The 20,093-nt window shown below is 39.6% G+C and overlaps 1 protein-coding gene across 1 annotated transcript in view; it reads right to left on the minus strand.

The window, feature by feature from the left end:
- Nucleotides 1-15,726, minus strand: part of LOC101393436 (phospholipid-transporting ATPase FetA-like) — a 126,813-nt gene extending 111,087 nt beyond the window's left edge. The window contains exon 1 of the mRNA XM_087419539.1: nt 15,669-15,726. Within this exon, the coding sequence (XP_087275665.1) occupies nt 15,669-15,696 (28 nt within the window). The 5' untranslated portion in view covers nt 15,697-15,726. The remainder of the gene's footprint in view (nt 1-15,668) is intronic.
- Between the last annotated feature and the right edge of the window lie 4,367 nt (nt 15,727-20,093).

A 20,093-nucleotide genomic window follows, 5' to 3' on the forward strand; every position in this document is an offset into this window, starting at 1 on the left:
AGTAGCGACAGTTTCACTTCTTCCTTTCCATTTTGGATCTCTTTTTTTTCTTTCTCTTGCCTGATTCCTCTGGCTAGGACTTCCAGTACTATGTTAAATAGGAGTGGTGACAATGGGCATCCTTGACTGGTTCCTGTTCTTAGAGGGATAGCTTTCCGTTTTTCACCATGGAGGATGATATTAGCTGTGGGTTTCTCATATATGGCTTGTATTATGTTGAGGTACTTGCCTTCTATACCCCTTTTATTCTGAGTTTTTATCATAAATGGATGCTGTATCTTGTCAAATGCTTTCTCTGCATCTATTGAGATGATCATGTGATTTTTATTCATTTTATTAATGTGGTGTATTACGTTGATTGATTTGCGAATGTTGAACCATCCCTGCATACCTGGAATAAATCCCACTTGATCATGGTGTTTAATCTTTTTAACATATTGTTGTATGCGATTTGCTAGTATTTTGTTGAGGATTTTTGCATCGATGTTCATCAGTGATATTGGCCTGTAATTTTCTTTTTTTGTGTTGTCCTTGTCTGGTTTTGGTATCAGGGTAACGTCGGCTTCGCAGAATGAGTTAGGGAGCTTCCCCCCCTCCTCAATTTTTTGAAAGAGTTTGAGAAGGATAGGTATTAAGTCTTCTTTGAATGTTTGGTAGAATTCACCAGGGAAGCCGTCTGGTCCTGGACTTTTATTTTTGGGGAGGTTTTTGATTACTGTTTCGATCTCCTTAGTGGTGATTGGTCTATTCAAATTCTCTACTTCTTCTTGATCCAGTTTTGGAAGGTTGTATGATTCTAAGAATTTATCCATTTCTTCCAGATTGTCGAATTGGTTGGCATATAGCTTTTCATAGTATTCTCTTATAATCTTTTGTATTTCTGAGGTGTCTGTTGTAATTTCTCCTCTTTCATTTCTGATTTCACTTATTTGTGCCTTCTCTCTTTTTTTCTTGGTGAGTCTAGCTAAAGGTTTGTCAATTTTGTTTATGTTTTCAAAGAACCAGCTCTTGGTTTTATTAATTTTTTCTATTTTTTTGGGTCTCTATTTCATTCATTTCTGCTCTGATTTTTATTATTTCCCTTCTTCTACTGATTTTGGGCTTTGTTTGTTCTTCTTTTTCCAGTTCCTTTAGGTGCATTGTTAGATTGTTTATTTGAGATTTTTCTTGTTTGTTGAGATAGGCCTGTATTGCTATAAACTTCCCTCTTAGAACTGCTTTTGCTATATCCCATAAATTCTGGCATGTCGTATTTTCATTTTCATTTGTCTCCAGGTATTTTTTGATTTCTTCTTTGATTTCTTCATTGACCCAGTCGTTGTTCAGTAGCATTTTTTTAATCTCGACATATTTGTGGCTTTTCTGATTTTCTTCCTATAGTTGATTTCTAGTTTCATACCATTGTGGTCAGAAAAGATGCTTGGTATTATTTCAGTCTTCTTAAATTTATGGAGACTTGTTTTGTGGCCTAATATCTGATCAATCCTGGAGAATGTTCCATGTGCTTTTGAAAAGAATGTGTATTCTTAGGTTTTTGGATGGAATGCTCTGTATATATCTACTAGGTCCATCTGTTCTAGTGTGTCATTTAAGGCCAATGTTTCCTTATTGATCTTCTGTTTGGATGATCCATCCATTGGTGTAAGTGGAGTGTTAAAGTCCCCTACTATAATTGTGTTACTGTCTATTTCTGTTTTTATGTCTGTTAATAATTGCTTTATATATTTAGGTGCACCTACATCGGGTGCATAGATATTTACAAGTGTTATATCATCTTGTTGGATTGTTCCCTTGATCATTATGTAATGCCCTTGTCTCTTATTACAGTTTTTGTTTTAAAGTCTATTTTGTCTGATATGAGTACTGCTACCCCACCTTTCCTTTCATTGCCATTTGCGTGGAGTATCTTTTTCCATCCCTTCACTTTCAGTTTGTGAGTGTCTTTAGGTCTGAAGTGTGCCTCTTGGATGCAGCATATATATGGGTCTTGTTTTTTAATCCAATCAGCCACTCTATGCCTTTTAATTGGAGCATTTAGTCCATTGACGTTTAAAGTAGCTATTGATAAGTATGTACTTAATGCCATTTTTTAACTTTTCTTTTCCTCACTGTTTTAGTAGTCCTTCTCCGTTCCTTTCTTCTTCTGTACGGAATTGATGGTCTCTTTAGTTTGACCTGTGTCTGAAAGCTCTACTCTTTAATTCCCCTCCTCCCTCCTTTTATGTTTTTGATATCATATCTCACCTCTTTTTTGTGCATTTGTATCCATTACCCTCTTATCATGAAAAGAGATAATTTTTCCAATTTGTGGTCTTCTCTTTTCCCCTTAAATCAGTCCCTTTAACATTTCTTGTAGCACTGGTTTCTTGGTGACAAATTCCTTTAATTTTTGCTTGTCTGGGAAATTTTTGATCTCTCCTTCCATTTTGAATGATAACCTTGCCAGATAGAGAGTTCTTGGCTCTAATGTTTTTCCTTTTAGCACTTTAAATATATCGTGCCACTCTCTTCTAGCCTGTAAGGCTTCTGCTGAGAAGTCAGCTGATAGCCTCACAGGGTTTCCTTTGTATGTAACTTGAATTTCTCTTGCGGCTTTTAGGATTCTCTCTTTATCTTTAATTCTGGACATTTTGATTATGATGTGTCATGGTGTGGGCCTCTTTGGGTTCATCTTGTTTGGGGCCCTCTGTGATTCCTGTACCTGGATGTCTGTTTCCTTCCTTAGGTTAGGGAAGTTTTCATCTATTATTTCTTGAAATAGATTCTCTGCCCCCTTGTCTCACTCTTCTCCTTCCGGGACACCTATAACACGGATGTTAGTGTGCTCGGTGTTGTCCCAGAGGTCCCTTAGACTTTCCTCACTCTTTTTAATTCTTTTCTCTTTTATCTGTTCAGCTTGGGTAACTTCCTCTAGTCTTTCGTCCAGCTCACAGATCCGTTTTCTGTATCCTCTTCTCTGCTTTTGAGTCCCTCTAGTGAATTTTTCATTTCCAGTATTGTGTTCTTCATTTCTGATTGGTTCTTTTTTATATCTTCCATTTCTTTGTTGACATTCTCACTGAGTTCATCTATTCTTCTCCCCACATCAGTGAGCATCCTTAACACTCTTTGTTTGAACTCTCTGTCAGGTAGGTTGCTCATTTCTGTTTCACTTAGTTCCTTTTCTGGGGTTTTGTCCTGTTCCCTTACTTGGAATGTATTCCTTTGCCTCCTCATTTTGTCTCTTTCCCTGTGCTTGTGTCTACGTATTAGGTAGGTCAGCTACGTCTCCTGCTCTTGGGTAGGTGACCTTATGTAAGTTATGCCTTAGGAGGCCTGCAGTGTGCTTCCCTCAGTTCTCAATGTTCCAGGGGTGACCCCTATGTGGGCTACGTATGCCCTTCTGTTGTGGCCTGTTTGCTCTCCCTGTAGGCGTCCAGGGAGGCCAACTTATGCTCCTGGCCAGCTGTTGTAATGCTCAGCTGCTTGTAGTTGTTGTGGGCCCTTCAGTCTCTTTATCAGGTGTGGGGAGCCCCAGCACAGTTGGCTGCAAGTTCTAATACCACATTTGTGTTGCAGTATTTCTTTTAAGTGAGTAGGCCCCCAGCGTGGCAGGTTGTTAGGTTCAGGGGCTTACAATTGCTATAAGCCTCCAGCCTTTAGGTCTCTTATCAGCTCTCTGAGGATTGCAGCTGTGTGGAGCAGGCCTCAGGCACGGGAGCACCCAATTGTTTCAGGCTTTGGAAGGTGGGGCAAACCCCCTATGTGGGTCTTTGAGAAGCATAAGTCTTTTGCAGCTGACAAGCCCTGCCGCCCACAGGTCCACACACACAGTCAACACAGTCCTGCCCCATGTGAGCGCCCTGACCTCCCGAAGCAGACCCAGTCTCTCCACGGTGGGAGCCCCACACACTCCACCACCGCCCCACACTCCACCACCGCCCCACACTCTCCACCTGCTCCTTGTGCATGCCCTGCCCCACTGAAGTGGGCTCAGTTGCCAGGCTGCAGGGAATCCACTCACCAATCTATGCAGGCTCACAAGTTGCCTGAGGGCTTGTTGTTGGGTGGGGCCAGTCTCTAGGGTGAGCTGCCTGCCCTAGCTGAGCTGGATTAAATTGGTGCTCTAGTGGGTGGGGCAGACCCTTGGCTAGCCGGCCTCAGGGAGAACTCCAATGGCGTCTGTGTCAGCACACCCACACCAGGCCACAACAATGGATGCCGCCAATGTCCCAGTCCCTGGAGTGGTCTCACCTCTCACTGAGATGCACTCAGGGCCTATTAGGCGAGTCTCTTTCCGCCAAAGCACTGTGCACCTTTCTTTCCGGTGATTTTAGGTTGCTTTCTGAAACGAATGAGTTTGCGCGTGGGCCCTTTAAGAGCAGGTTTCAATTTCTTTGTGAACCAGCTTTTCTGGGGGTATTCTCCAATGTTTTAGTAGCAGGCAAAGTCAGATATTAGGCCACTCGTCTCGATTGTGCTGGGTCCACAAAATGCCCACACCGGGGGTGCTCCCTGGCTCAGTGCCCCGTGCCTCCAGGGAGGGCTGCGTACCTTCGGGCAGCTCTCTGGCGGCCGTGAAGCTGGCGGCTTGTGAAGGCGGCGTTTTTCCTCTCCAGAAGGGAGTTTCTGCCTCTTCTACCTCAGTTAGGATTGTCCGTTGTTGCAGGAGTTCCTCTTATCCAGTTTTTAGTTCTGTCTCAGGGGTAATTTTTCCACGAGTAGTTGTTAATTGGCTGTGTCCGCGGGAGGAGGTGAGTTCAGAGTCTGCCTGCCGCCATCTTGACTTCGTCCTGGACTTTCCTAAATACCTACTTACAAGATCTGGACTAGAACTCCTATCTTTAGTACTTGTTCACATAGTGACAGCATGGCAAACCCTCAATTAGTTGTGCTAGTGGAGAGGACAGTGGCATGGGGAATGAAAGCTCATACATAGCTAGCTTTGGATCTGTTCCTTTTTTAGTAGCAGATTTCGTTTCTTATTATGTTGGGTTTGGCTCACGCTCAAAGTGTTTGAACTTGAAATTCCTTAAGGACTTAATTGAAAATGAGAGGAAACATACTAAAGACATGTTGGCCACTGGGCAGCCAAAACTAATCACAAGTGTCTGTGAACTAAAAGCTTAGGCAGTTTGCTTACTTAGGCAACAGGAAAACTCCATTATTAGACTCAATAATAAAAAAGAGGCAACATTAATTCACAGCTTACTATGTTGTCAGCACTTATATATCTTTTTCCATTTAACCCTGAAAATAACCCTGTGAGGTAGATACCACTGTATTATTATCTCCATATCATAGATGATGAAACTGAAGCAGAGAGGCTAACTTGCCCAACATCACTCAGCTAGTAAGTAGCAAAGCCAGGCTGGAACACAGGTAGTCTGATTCCAGAGCCTGTGCTTTCAACCACTGTATTATGATTAATATAAAAATGTATACCAACAAGTAGGGGATAACCAGGAATAACAGGGAAAATATGGGGAGAAAAACTATGAGAAATAAGATGTGGAAAGAGAAGCAGCCCTCTTCTAGTCTGTGTTCCCTAAAGTGCAGTCACTTTGTATTATAATAACCCCTCACCCATAAGGTTCATATTTGGCAGATAACTAGTAGTAAGCAATAACTCACCAGAAAATAGCCAAGGTAGACAACATGAAATCGATACACTAAAGTATTTTACTTACAGAATTTTCTTAGGCCCTCACTCAGAATCTAATTTTTACGTTTATTTTACACATAATTCTAATAATGAGATTAACTGGTTTACAACTCCAAAGAAGACCAGAAGCAATGAATTAGAAGGATTCAAGGGATAATACAGGCAGACATAACAAGAGCAAGAAGTAATAATGAAGAGAGAAAATTATACAAAATAAAATGCAAGAATCCAAATATCACCAGTATGGTGGTTTTGTCCACAAATTCTTTGATACTCCTCCCTTCAAGAAGTGGAGCCGTATTTTTTTTTTTTTTTTAATTTTTTGTTTATTGCAGTAACATTGGTTTATAACATTGTAAAAATTTCAGGTGTACATCATTGTACTTCTATTTCTGCATAGATTACATCATGTTCACCACCAAAATACTAATTACAACCCATCACCACACACATGTACCCAATTATCCCTTTCACCCTCCTCCCTCCTCCCTTCCCCTCTGGTAACCACCAATCCAATCTCTGTCCCTATGTGTTTGTTTATTGTTGTTATTATCTACTACTTAATGAAGGAAATCATACGGTATTTGACCTTCTCCCTCTGACTGATTTCACTTTGCATCATGCCCTCAATGTCCATCCATGTTGTCACAAATGGCTGGATTTCATCGTTTCTTATGGCTGAGTAGTATTCCATTGTGTATATATACCACAGCTTTTTTATCCATTCGTCCCTTGATGGGCACTTAGGTTGCTTCAAGTCTTGGCTATTGTGAATAAGGCTGCAATGAACACAGGGGTGCATGTACCTTTGCAAATTGGTGTTTTCAAGTTCTTTGGATAAATACCCAACAGTGGAATAGCTGGATCATATGGTAGTTCTATCGTTGATTTTTGAGGAATCTCCATACTGTTTTCCATAGTGGCTGCACCAGTTTGCACTCCCACCAGCAGTGTATGAGAGTTCCCTTCTCTCCACAACCTCTCCAACACATGTTGTTTCCTGTCTTGTTAATTATAGCCATTCTGACGGGCGTGAGGTGATATCTCATTGTAGTTTTGATTTGCATTTCCCTGATAGTTAGTGATTTTGAACATCTTTTCATGTGTCTGTTGGCCATCTGTATATCTTCTTTGGAGAAATGTCTGTTCAGGTCTTTTGCCCATTTTTTAATTGGGTTGGTAGATTTTGTTGTTGAGATGCATGAGTTCTTTATATATTTTGGAGATTAAGCCCTTATCAGATGTATGGTTTGCAAATATCTTCTCCCAATTGTTAGGTTGTCTTTTCGTTTTGTTGATGGTTTCCTTTGCTGTGCAGAAGCTTTTTAGTTTGATGTAGTCCCATTTGTTTATTTTTTCTATTGTTTCTCTTGCCCGGTCAGATGTGGTGTTTGAAAAGATGTTGCTAAGACTGATGTCGAAGAGCGTACTGCCTATGTTTTCTTCTAGAACTTTCACAGTTTCAGGTCTTACATTCAAGTCTTTAATCCATTTGGAGTTAATTTTTGTGTATGGTGTAAGATAAGGGTCTACTTTCATTTTTTTGCATATGGCTATCCAGTTTTCCCAACACCATTTGTTGAAGAGACTTTCTTTTCCCCATTGTATGTTCTTGGCTCCTTTGTCAAAGATTAGCTGTCCATAGATGTGTGGGTTTATTTCTGGGCTTTCGATTCTATTCCATTGATCTGTGTGTCTGTTTTTGTGCCAGTACCATGCTGTTTTGGTTACTATAGCTTTGTAGTATATTTTGAAATCAGGGAGTGTGATACCTCCAGCTTTGTTCTTTTTTCTCAGGATTCCTTTAGCTATTCGGGGTCTTTTGTTGTTCCATATAAATTTTAGGATTCTTTGTTCTATTTCTGTGAAAAATGTTGTTGGAACTTTGATAGGGATTGCATTGAATCTATAGATGGCTTTAGGAAGTATGGACATCTTAACTATGTTAATTCTTCCAATCCAAGAGCACGGAATATCTTTCCATTTCTTTGTGTCTTCTTCAATTTCTTTCAGAAATGTTTTATAGTTTTCGGTGTACAGATCTTTCACCTCTTTGGTTAAGTTTATTCCTAGGTATTTTATTCTTTTTGTTGCAATTGTAAATGGGATGGTATTCTTAATTTCTCTTTCTGCTACTTCGTTGTTAGTGTACAGAAATGCAACTGATTTTTGTATGTTGATTTTGTATCCTGCAACTTTCCCATATTCGTTTATTACTTCTAAAAGTTTTCTGGTGGATTCTTTAGGGTTTTCTATATATAAAATCATGTCATCTGCAAATAGTGACAGTTTCACTTCTTCCTTTCCAATTTGGATCCCTTTTATTTCTTTCTCTTGCCTGATTTGGAGCCGTATTATTAAAAGACAAGAAATAACAAGTGTTGGAGAGGATGTAGAGAATAAAGAACTGTGGTACACTGCTGGTGGGAATGTAAATTGGTGCAGACACTACGGAAAATAGTATGGAGATGCCTCAAAAAATTAAAAATAGAAATACCTTATGATCCAGCTATTCCACTGCTGGGTATTTATCCAAAGAACATGAAAACACTAATTCAAAAAGATATACGCACTCCTATGTTCATTGCAGCATTATTCACAATAGCCAAGACTTGGAAGCAACATAAGTGTCCATCAATGGATGAATGGATAAAGATGTGGTATAGATGCACAATGGAATACTACTCAGCCATAAAAAGACAGAATCTTGCCATCTGTGACAACACAGATGTACCCTGAGGGTATTATGCTAAGTGAAATAAGTCAGAGGGAGAAGGTCAAATACCGCATGATCTCACTCATAAGTAGAAGATAAAAACAACAACAAACAAACACATAGATACAGAGAACAGATTGGTGGTTACCAGAGGGGAAGGGGGTGGGAGGAGGGTGAAAGGGATAAAGGGGCACATGTGTATGGTGATGGATGGCAACTAGACTTTGGTGGCGAACACGATGCGGTCTATACAGAAACTGAAATACAGTGATGTACATCTGAAATTTATATAATGTTATAAACCAACATGACCTCAAGGAAAAAAAGCAATAATGTTGTATGTCAATTACACCTCCAAAAAACCCCAAAGTGGAGTTTGAACATGGGCTAGACTTAGTGACTCTTCTAACAAAGAGAATATGGCGGTATGTGACTTTGAGACTGGGTCATACAAAGCACTGCTGCTTCCTCCTGCTCTCTCTCTCATATAATGTGCTCTGAGAGAAGAGAGCTTCCATGTCATGAGGATGTTCAACCAGCCTATGGAAAGGCCCATGTGGTGAGGAACTGAAGCCTTCTGCCAACAACCTGGTGAAGAAGCTATCTTGGAAGGGGGTCCTCCAGCCCCAGCCTTCAGAGGACTACAACCCCTGCCAAAAACCTCATGAGAGACCCTGAGCCAGAATGATTTAGTTAAGCTGCTCCTGGATTCCTAACTCTCAGAAACTGTGAAATAATAGATGCTTGTTATTTTAAGCTGCTAAGTTTTACAGTATTTTGTTACACAGCAGATAGATAATTAATAGAAGCAAGAGGGCTATTCAACATAGTAATAAGAGCACTACATAATTCAATAGCTCCAGAAGGCACTAGAAATAATATAGTACCATAACATATATCATTGAGTTATCAAACTAAAGGTTAAAATTTGTTTGCGTGTATTCTTTTTTTTGTGTGTGAGGAAGATCAGCCCTGAGCTAACATCTGATGCCAATCCTCCTCTTTTTTCTGAGGAAGACTGGCCCTGAGCTAACATCCGTGCCCATCTTCCTCTACTTTATATGGGACGCCGCCACAGCATGGCTCGACAAGCAGTGCTTCAGTGCACGCCCGGGATCTGAACTGGTGAACTCCGGGCCACCGCAGAGGAGCGCGCGCACTTAACCACTTGCACCACCAGGCCAGCCCTGTGTGTATTCTATTTAAGAAAGCAAAACAACATCTAATAAATTTTAAAAAGTGTTTCATCTAAAATGGTTAAAATAAAAACATTGCTGATTAGAAGGTAAATTTTGTTACCTGAAAAAAAAAATTTATTTCCCAATGACGTTTATGTAGTTTTGCCCTTTTGCCATTCCACTCTTTGGGAGTCTTAACTATTTGTTAATCTATAAACTGGAAGGACGGGAATAGTATTTTCTTTCCCTTTGTATCCCTTCCAAAAAGCCTACAGATTGGGGCTCTATACATGGTAAGAATTAAATTACCCTGCCTTTACACAGAGATAAGAGGCCATGAGACCTCCCAAGTAACTTTCTTTTCTTTTTTATACAAATAGTACATGAATACATTCTTATTTTTAAAAATTCACACAAGACAGAAGTATATCAAGTAAAACATTGACGTCCCTTTTCACAATATCCACCACCATATCCCACTCCCCTCTCCAGAGGCAATCATTGTTAAATGTTTGGTATTCATCTTTCCACATCTTTTTCTATGCATTTTCTATGCACAGTTACACAAATACAGAACATAATTTTAGGATTTTTTTTTCACAAATGAGATCATATGTGAATATTATTCTGTATTTTACTTCCTTCACTTAACAATATGTCTTGGAAACTCTTCCGTGCAAGTAACATAAAGTCTACTTAACTCTAAAGTATAGATATAATTTATTTAACCATTTCCTTACTGGTGGGCTGTTTCTGAGTTTTTTGTTGTTATGAAGAATGCTGCAATGAACATCTACATGGTGTTTTGTTTTTTAAAAAAAATTACAAGTGTTTCCTGAGATTAGAGACCGTTAAGGAGAATTGCTAGATCCCAAAGACTGTGTAGTTTTTATTTTGATGTGACCCCAAATTACCCTCCCATGCAATAGTACCAATTTACATTATCACCAAAAGGATAAGAGTGTATTTACCACCACAGAGTAGTACCATACTTTATTTTTGCCAATCTGATGTGCAAAAAAAGAAGTATACCTGGCTGTTTTTCATTTCAATTTCATTTTCATGACTGCTAGTGAGGTTGAGCATATTTTAATATGCTTGTCATTTTTATTACTTCTTAGAATTGCCTTTCCATAGCTTTTGTCCACTTATCTATTGCATCATTTATCTTTTTCTTATTAATTTGTAGGAATCCTTTATATATTCTAGATATTAATCCCTTGGTTATGTCTTTTTCCTAGTATGTCATTTGCATTTGCCTTTCTTTTGCTTAAAGTTGTACAGATGTTTGAAAAAAAAAATCAAGTCTGCCAGTCACTTTCTTCATGACCTGTAGGGACTTTTTTTCTTCTTTAAAAAGGCCTTCCTAACCTAAAGATTATAAAAATAATATTTTTAAGTTTTATTTTTCATATTTACTTGTACCTGAAATGTGTGTGTTTTATAAAGTATGTCTCCAACTTACTCTTCTTCCAGACGTACAGCCAATTATCCCAACAACATTCATGTCAGTGTGAAGCGCTACCTTTACCTATATTAAATCCTCCTGTATACACTGGTCTCCTTCTAGAGTTTTTATTCTTTACATTGATCTATTTCTATTTCTGTACCAATACCACACTGTTGTAATTACTATAGCTTTATGTTTTAATACCTAGTAGGGCAAATCTCCTTGTTTAAAAAAAATTTTTTTTTGCTGTTCTCTTACATTTTCTCTTTCAGATGAATACTGAAATCAACTTATGTTCTAAAAATTCCTGTGGGACGTTTAGATTGGATTCCTTCAATTTGCAGCTTAATTTGGAGAAAACAGACATATTTTCAACATCAAAAATTTCCACCATTCATTCTATAAATCTATGTTAAGCACCTTCTTTGTGCCAGTCATCGTTCTAGCACTTGACATATATCAGTGAACAAAACAGACCAAAAAATCCTGTCCTCGTGGAGCTTACATTTTTCAAGTAAAGGCAGACAACAAACAACAAAATAATAAACAAGTTAATTATAAATTATGTTGGAAAGTGATACATGCTGTGGAAAGAGGGAAAAAAGAATAGCAAGATAAGACTGACCAGTGAGAGGGACCAGGAGTATGAGAGTGAGAGGAGGTGGTAGGGTGATCAAGGTAGGCCTTACAGAAAAGTTGAGATTGAGCAAAAACTTGAAACGGAGAAGACAGTTAACCAAGGGGCTATCCAGAGGAAGAGTGTTTCAAAGGAATAATGACAACAAAGATTCTGTTTAAGAAAGCGATTTCCTTCATTAAGTAGTAGATAATAACAACAATAAACAAACACATAGAGACAGAGACTGGATTGGTGGTTACCAGAGGGGAAGGGGGGAGGGGGGAGGGCAAAAGGGATAATTCGGCACATGTGTGTGGTGATGGGTTGTAATTAGTATTTGGGTGGTGAACATGATGTAATCTATGCAGAAATAGAAGTATAATGATGTACACCTGAAATTTATACAATGTTATAAACCAACGTTACTGCAATAAATAAAAAATTAAAAAAAAAAAAAAAAGAAAGCGAGAAGGACAGAGTAGCTGGAACAGTGAGGTGAGAGCAGAGGGGTAGGAGAGAGGGGCTCAGGGAGGGTGGGGGCAGAGTATGTGGGGTCTAAAAGATCACTGCAAGGACCTTGGCTTTTACTGAGTGAAAATGGGAGCCACTGCATTCCATCCAGGAACACGCCTATGTTTTGCCATTTATTCAGACCATCATTTTGTCCGTCAATAAAGTCTTATAGTTTTCTCCATATAGGTTTTGTGCATTTCTTTTAATGTTTATTCTTAGATAACGATTTTGTTCCTAGTGTGAATCAAATCTTTCTGCCATTGTATTTCCTAATTGGTAGTTGCTATTGATTAAGAAAACTATTAATTTTTGTGTATTGATTTTATATGTAGAGGTCCCTTAATTTTCATCAGGAGGTTATTAACTTTACCCCCAGCTTGGGTGGTTATTGGTATCTGAATCCGCCCTGTGCCCTTAACAGCTCCCTCCCCATACACTGGTGCCTTAAAAGACTCTTGAAACATACCAGTCTCAGGTGAGCTTTCTAGGTTTCGTGTCCAAAACCTGTTCCATTGTACCCATTAGGATGGCTACTATTTAAAAAAAAAAGAAAAGAAGAGTTGGCAAAGATGTGAAGAAATTAGAATCCATGTGCACTGTTGGTGGAAATGTAAAATGGTGCAGCTGTTAAAGAAAACAGTATAGCGTTTCTTCAAAAAATTAAAAATATAATTACCACACAATCCAGCAATTCCACTTCTGGGTATATACTGAAAGGAACTGAAAGCAGGGACTTGAAGAGATATTCATACACCCATGTTCATGACAGCATTACTCACAATAGCCAAGGAGTGGAAGGAACCCAAATGTTTATTGACAGATGAATGGATAAATAAAATGTGATGTATACATATAACGGAATATTATTCAGCCTTAAAAAGGAAGGAAATTATGACACATGCTACAACACAGGTGAACCCTGAGAACATTATGTTAAGTGGAATAAGCCTGTCACAGCAAGGTAAATACTATATGATTCCACTTACATGAGGCACCCAGTGTAGTCAAAGTCATAGAGACAGAAAGAAGAATGATGGTTGCCAGGGGCTGGAGGTGGGGAGAAAGGGAACAGAGTTCCAGTTTTACAAGACAAAAAGAGTTCTGGACATGGACGGTGGTGAGGGTTGCCCATCAATGTGAATGTAGTTAATGTCACTGAACTGTACACTTAAAAGTAGTTAATATGGTAACGTTGTATTTTACAATTAAAAAAAATTTTTTTAAAACCTGTCCCAGCAATAATCTTGTCTGTTTCCTGCTGCTGGTCTATTGATTCTGTGAGGCCCAATTTGGTCCTCTGCCTACTGCTTTGAACTCAACCTTCCTGTCTGACCTTTATCTGGTCCTGGAACTCCTTGAGTCTCTCAGCACTCACCTTTATGAATGTCCAGATTATGGTTCCTCTTTTCTCAGACTCCCTTGTCAGCCCACTTTTTTTATTCAACCCTGCTCCTAAGACCCCCAGTTTTGGGCAATGCTCACCTCTGAAGAAAAATCTAAGAAATAAAGCACGCAATTCTACAATACAGACTATCCGTACTCCAGGTATAACTCTGAACTTAATGCTGTTCAATATACATCAGATGCTTGAGAAATAATATGTATGGAGAATTGCTTGAAGGACATACATTTTAGTCACTTCTTGGGATCAGTTTGCTTGTCTGCTTGTTTCTGTTTTCTAAGCCAAGGCTCAATAGATGAGCTCCAGAAACTTTGTGAACCTTCTTAAATTGTCTATAAAAACCTGTGCATTTTTTCTGAGGAGAGGTCCTAAGCTGTTAAAAGATTCTTGATATGCTGTTATCAACAAAACAGTTAAGAATCTCTCTATATATATTCTAAAATTTGTTCCTGGATTGAGACAGATCATCAAAGCCTTGCCTCAACTGCATTGTTCTGCCCCAAGCTCAGAATGGCCTTTACTGAACAATGCTTTGGCATTATGCCAACAGCCTACATGGAAGGACATTAAAGGAAAGAGCTTCAGCCCTAAAAATGTGATTAGGGAACTACCACAAAATTCCATAAAGACAAAGAGAGCAAGACAAAGATGGGCACAGATCCGCCTGGATATCTCAAGATCTTAACCAGATAATATGTCTGTAAAGGCAGAAATATGCTGATGCCATCATGAGACAAGAACAGATTATGAACAAGACCAAGAAGAATGAAATTCCCTAGGGAAGAATTAGAATCAAATCAAATGCCAGCACTAAAGGCCCCTCCTTCATAAACTCAAGCATGGGATCTGGATAGGCACCAATGAAGACATTAACAGCAATACTGGGATAAATGCATATAACATCTTACATACACATTTAGTATACATAAGTTAAAAAAAGATTCAAACTATATAAGGTATCATGTGAAATTTTTAACAACGCTCCCTTCTCAATCTCAGGATAATTCTCTTTTATGTAACCCTCACATTCCTCTATTTAGCTAAAATCCATCCATCCTTCAAAACTTAGCTTTTAAAACTATAACAACAAATGTAGCTCAAGAGGAACTGATTTTGTTTCACTAAACCAAAAACAACCTCCTCTCCTCCTCAAACACCCACACTCTTTGGAAGTCCCATAGCTCTTTTATTGTTTTTCAAATTCTTTAAAAGCATGTTCACAAACAACTATGACAGAAGGTTTTCCCTTTGTTGGAGAGAACCCACCCATACAACAGTCAACAGTCATCTGGTTGGAATTACGTGGAGAGTTTAGTTCTAGACCTTGGTAGAAAGTCCAAGCTTTCTCCAAAATAGCCACAGCAGAAACTCACTGATCTTAATGAGACAAATCGTGATAGCAAGGATGAAACGTGTATGGTCTGGGATTGGAGAAATGAGTTACCAAGTTAGATTTCTACAGAAAGGGAAACAAATTCAACAGGACCCTTTGATCATCATAAGCTCACATGGAAAAAGGAGAGCGAGATGTCAGGAGGAGTGTTCAAATCATGATTCATCTGAATATAATACCAATAATCCCAATTCAATCAATTAGCCCAGCAGAAGCCTCTGTTGGACTATTCTTATTTCCCCTGGAAAGTTCACAGATGAGAAACACTGTCATTCTCAGCTTTTGCTAAAAACACTTCTACCATGGTTATCATAGCAGACCTTTGGCTTTCTGTTTTAAACCCCTTCAACATTAAATCACTTACCTGTCTGCCTCAAGTCTTTAAGTAGAACATTTCTCTCACTGCCCTCTAAAGAGAACACTCAAATATTACTCTCAAATGTAAATTAATACCATCAGTAGTTATAACCAAAGGCTTTCTATAATAACCTAAAGTTCAACTTTACAATATTTTTCTTCCCACCTTTGTAGCAAAAATAGTCTCAAGTCACGTCAGAGGAAAGTCAAGTCTGAGTCCTGCACTAAGAAGCTTCTTGGTGGGCTTCAGTTTAATCCCTCAATGAATGCTCTGAGAGCACCAGTGGTCAATTTCCTGGCTTTGTGGGTGGAACATGGTACAGTGTAGTACTAAGCAAAGACCATTATAGATTGTTGAATTTGGGGTGTCTCAGCAGACATGAGCCGAGCACTTACCTGAAATAAAAGGTTTTACGTATTTCATCTCAGAGAAACATCACCTGAGAATAAAACAAAAACTTATCAGTTAGTCCAGGCCCCGCTGACATAATAATACCTATCATTTATCAAAATTTACTGTGTGCTGGACACTTGACCACATGCTTTACATAGATTATCCTGTATAATTTTCACTAAAACCTGGGTCTTCTTTTTTATAGATGAAAAACCCGAGGCTTAAGAAGGTTAAGTGACTTGCTAAGAATCATACAATCAGAAAGTGGTAGAGTTACAGTGGTTGAGATTTGAATCCCTGCTTGCCTGACTGCTCCTGACCACGACTCTATGTTATCTCTCTTACAGGCTGGGCTGCAGATAAAGAGATGATTGTGAAGTGGGTTTCTAGGGCAGTAACTGAGACCTGTGGTCAAATACCATGGTTAAGCAGGAGTATAAATGCCCAGATGCTCTTCTTTGGTAGATCTGGCACTGAGCTCAGGGGGGAAATCTACCATTCTACTAAGTCCCAACATTTCAGCATCCCTTGTTCTCTTACTTTTGACCCAGAACCTTTTAGAGCAATTTTTCCCAAAAGTGTAGTCCATGGACCAATTGTCTCAAAGACATGAAAAGTCCTTGTTCAGGTTAAAAAATTCCTTTTAGAATTTGATTAATGCTATAGACTCTTTCTTCATAAAAAATAAACATATACGGGGCCAGCCCAGTGGCGTAGTGGTTGAATTTGTCATGCTCCACTTTGGTGACCCAGGTTCACAGGTTCAGATCCCAGGCACGGACTTATACCGCTCATTAAGCCATGCTGTGGAGGCGACCCACATACAAAATAGAGGAAGACGAGCACAGATGTTAGCTCAGGGCCACTCTTCCTCAAGCAAAAAGAGGAAGACTGGCAATAAGTGTTAGCTCAGGGCGAATCTTCCTCACCAAAAAAAATAAATAAACAAACATATACATTTTATATCCAATTCAAGACATTCAGAGATTCTCACTCAAGTCCATAGGCCGCGGGTTAAGAACTCCCTATCTGTATGCTAATGATTCAAAAATCTCCATCTTCAGCCTAAATTTTTATCCTGAGCTTCACTACTGCATATCCAAATGTCTACTTAACATGTATATTTGAATGTCACACAAATGCCTCAAAATCTACACGTACTGAGGAATGACTGCTTAATGGGGATGGGGTTTCCTTTTGGGTAATGAAAAAGTTTCTGGAATCAGATGGTAGTGACGGTTGCACAACATTGTGAATACACTTAACGTCACTCGATTGTACACTTTAAAGAGGTAAAGTGATAAATTTATTTATTTTTTTTGGTGAGGAAGATTGGCTCTGAGCTAACACGGTTGCCAATCTTCCTCTATTTTGTATATGGGATGCTGCCACAGCATGGCTGGATCAGTGGTGCAGAGGTCCGTGCCCAGGATCCAAAGCCGCAAACTCCGGGCCACTGAAGTGGAGCAAGTGAACCTAACCACTACGCCAATGGGCTGGCCCCAATCATAAATTTTACATAATGTGTATTTTGCCACAATTAAAAAAAAAAATCTACATTTACACAACTGAAATCATCATCTCTATTCTCCACCTCTCACACACCCAAAATCTGTGTTTTCTCTTATATTTGAACATCAGTTACTAGTCCTACCACTTACCTAGTCACCCAAGCCAGAAATCTGAAAGTCATCTTTGACAATGCTCTCTTTCACCCTCCCACTTGTAACTAACCATGAAGTTCTGTACATTGTCCCTCGTTAATAAAGAGTTGAACTTGGAATAGTCATCTACTTCTCTCTATGCCCAAAGCTTCTCTCTAACTCAGGCCACCATTGTTAGCCTCATCTCCAGTTTTGTACCTCCCCACCCTCCACCCAGACCCCACTTCAAATGACTCTTTATTATCTAGCCAGAGTGATCTTTCTAAAATGCTATCCTTCTGTTACTCTTTTTGCTTAAAAGCCTATCATTGCCTTTGGGATAAAGTCTAAACTCCTGTTCATGACCTGGCCTCTGCTTACTTCTCTAGTCTTATCTCTCACCATCCTTCTTCCCAAAGCCAACTGTCCAGTGATATAAACCGTCTGCAGTTCTCAGTACATCACCAACTTTTTTTTTTCCAAGTGCACATACTACTCCAAATGCCTACAACTCTATTTCCCGCCGTTTAGGCCTGGCTAAGTTCTATTGGTAAGATTCAGTTTACATTGTCTTCCTCAGGAAACCTTTTCAGATGCCCTCAAAATGGGTCAGGTGTCCTTACTATGAGCTCCCATAGTATATTCTATGCTCACTCGTATCTTAACATTCATACCTTAAATTGAAATTGTCTGTCTCCTTCATAAGACTACATTCTCCTTGAGGGTAGGAACTATATATCAATGCATCTCCACTGCCTAAAACAGTGCCCAACTTGTGGTATGTTCCAAATAAATATTTTTGAATGAATGAACAAGTGATGACCTAGTGAATGATAGGAACCCTGATGTCAAAAGTCACACAATCCAGGAGAACTTTCCAATACATCCTACTTTACTCTTGTTAAAAGCCAAAGTAATTACAATGGGCTACAGGGCCCTATGTGTTCTGACTTCATCTCTGACTATTCTAACCTTCATTCACTCAGTTCCAGCCACTCTCTGAGAACTTGACTGGAAAAGGTATTCCAGCCAAGGAGCCATTTAGGCATATAACGAAGGAACTAAAATATGTTGAGTTTCCAGCATGTTATCAGGCCCTGTGCTAGGCACCTTCATGTGCCCTATCACAGAATCCTCACAATCACTCTGGGAAAAAAGGCATTACTATCCCCATTTCACAGCTAAGGAGACCAAGCCTTAGAGCAGATTTTGAATTTGAACAGAGGGAAAAGTTCCTTGGAGAGTCCATAGTGGTGACTTTTCCTTCCCTAGATACCTGTATACTGGTTAATGTGTTTGCTGTGTCTCCTCCTGCCCAACTCCCTCTGCCCTGCTCTGGGAAACTGACCTCTATGAACTACATCACTCAGACTACCTTGCCCCTGGGCTTCTGTTTGGGTTTTACCAATGGAAAGTGCTAGTTGGAGACTGGAAGGCAGGAGAGAAAGAGAGAAAGGTTAGGGCATTTATTTCTCTGTGTCCTCTCTGCCTTGTCAAGTTCTCACAGTGGCTGCTTAGCACTTATGGCCATAGCTCTTGTCAGGCAGTCCCTCTTCCAGACTGTAGCTCCAGCTGGGCTCTGGTAACAACACTCTCCCCCCTTTCCCTTCCGGCCTAGGAGTGCTACGACCGCCACTGTTGTGTTTCACCATTCCTCTCTAGCTCCTCAACACTGACTGTACCTCTTTAAATAGCTATAATACTGCACTGGGTACTTAGTAGGCATTCAATATGCTGATGACTCACTCCTAAATTTATACAGGGATTTGTGTTTTGTTCAACGCTAGGCCCCAGGCCTACATGGGGACCTGGCACACAGTATGTGCTCAGCAAGTATTTGTTGATTTTGAACATGGAATGCAGCAAGACAAATTCCTTTAGAGATTATCAGAACTCAGACGATATTTTATAATTATGATAATCCCTTACACAGAGAAAAAATGTATAGCTTTCAAAGTGTTTTCACATTTAAATGAGCCCATTTGATACCTCTGAGGTAAACATGGCAGGAATTATTGTTTATTTAACAGATGCAAGAAACTGAGCCTCTGAGAAGTTACAAGTCAAGGTCTCCTGACAAGTATGTAGCAGAGCTGAGACCAGTATTCATGTCTTCTGATTCCCACTTCATGCCCTCGCCACTATTCCATGTTGCTTCTTCAGCTTTGCCATTATGCTTCTACATGTGGAAGGTTCATTCAGGCACAATGAAGGGGTAGGCCACACACTGATGCTGAAAGAAGGGATTTTCTTTAAAAATCCACTATTAAAGGTACTTGTTTTACTTCTGATTAGATACAGCCTGCAGAATACCCCTACTCTTGATGCTCTGAGGCCTGTTATTTCCCTCAGAGAGAAAAGTTACCATCTGTGTGTTCTGCAGCACGGGAGACAGCACTTTTGAGACATCATTTTCTGTACAAACCAGAGCCAGGCCCTTTTATAACCAGGTGTTCAAAGAGAAATGATGCCTTGACCTTGGCCTGACCCCACCAGAGAGGAGTTAGCATACTGGATTTCTTCGAGATCAAATGTACCGGGAGCTACCTACAAATATTTTGATTGAATTCTCTTATAAAAAACACTTTACTTAAGGTTTTAGCTACTGAAACTGAGGATGAAGGAGTTAAAATTTCCCTAGATTAGGGTGAAACTGTGTCTTGTACCAATAAAGTTAATGTGGGAAACGAAATAACCAAAGTTTCTGAGCTTGCCTTGCAGAACAGCAGGAGGACCGCTGGACGAGAGAGGAACGTCCTGATAAGGCCCCTGCCTGACTAAGCG

The sequence above is a fragment of the Ceratotherium simum genome, chromosome 29, assembly GCF_057802395.1.
Source record: "Ceratotherium simum simum isolate JZ-2026a chromosome 29, ASM5780239v1, whole genome shotgun sequence".
NCBI lineage: Eukaryota > Metazoa > Chordata > Mammalia > Perissodactyla > Rhinocerotidae > Ceratotherium > Ceratotherium simum.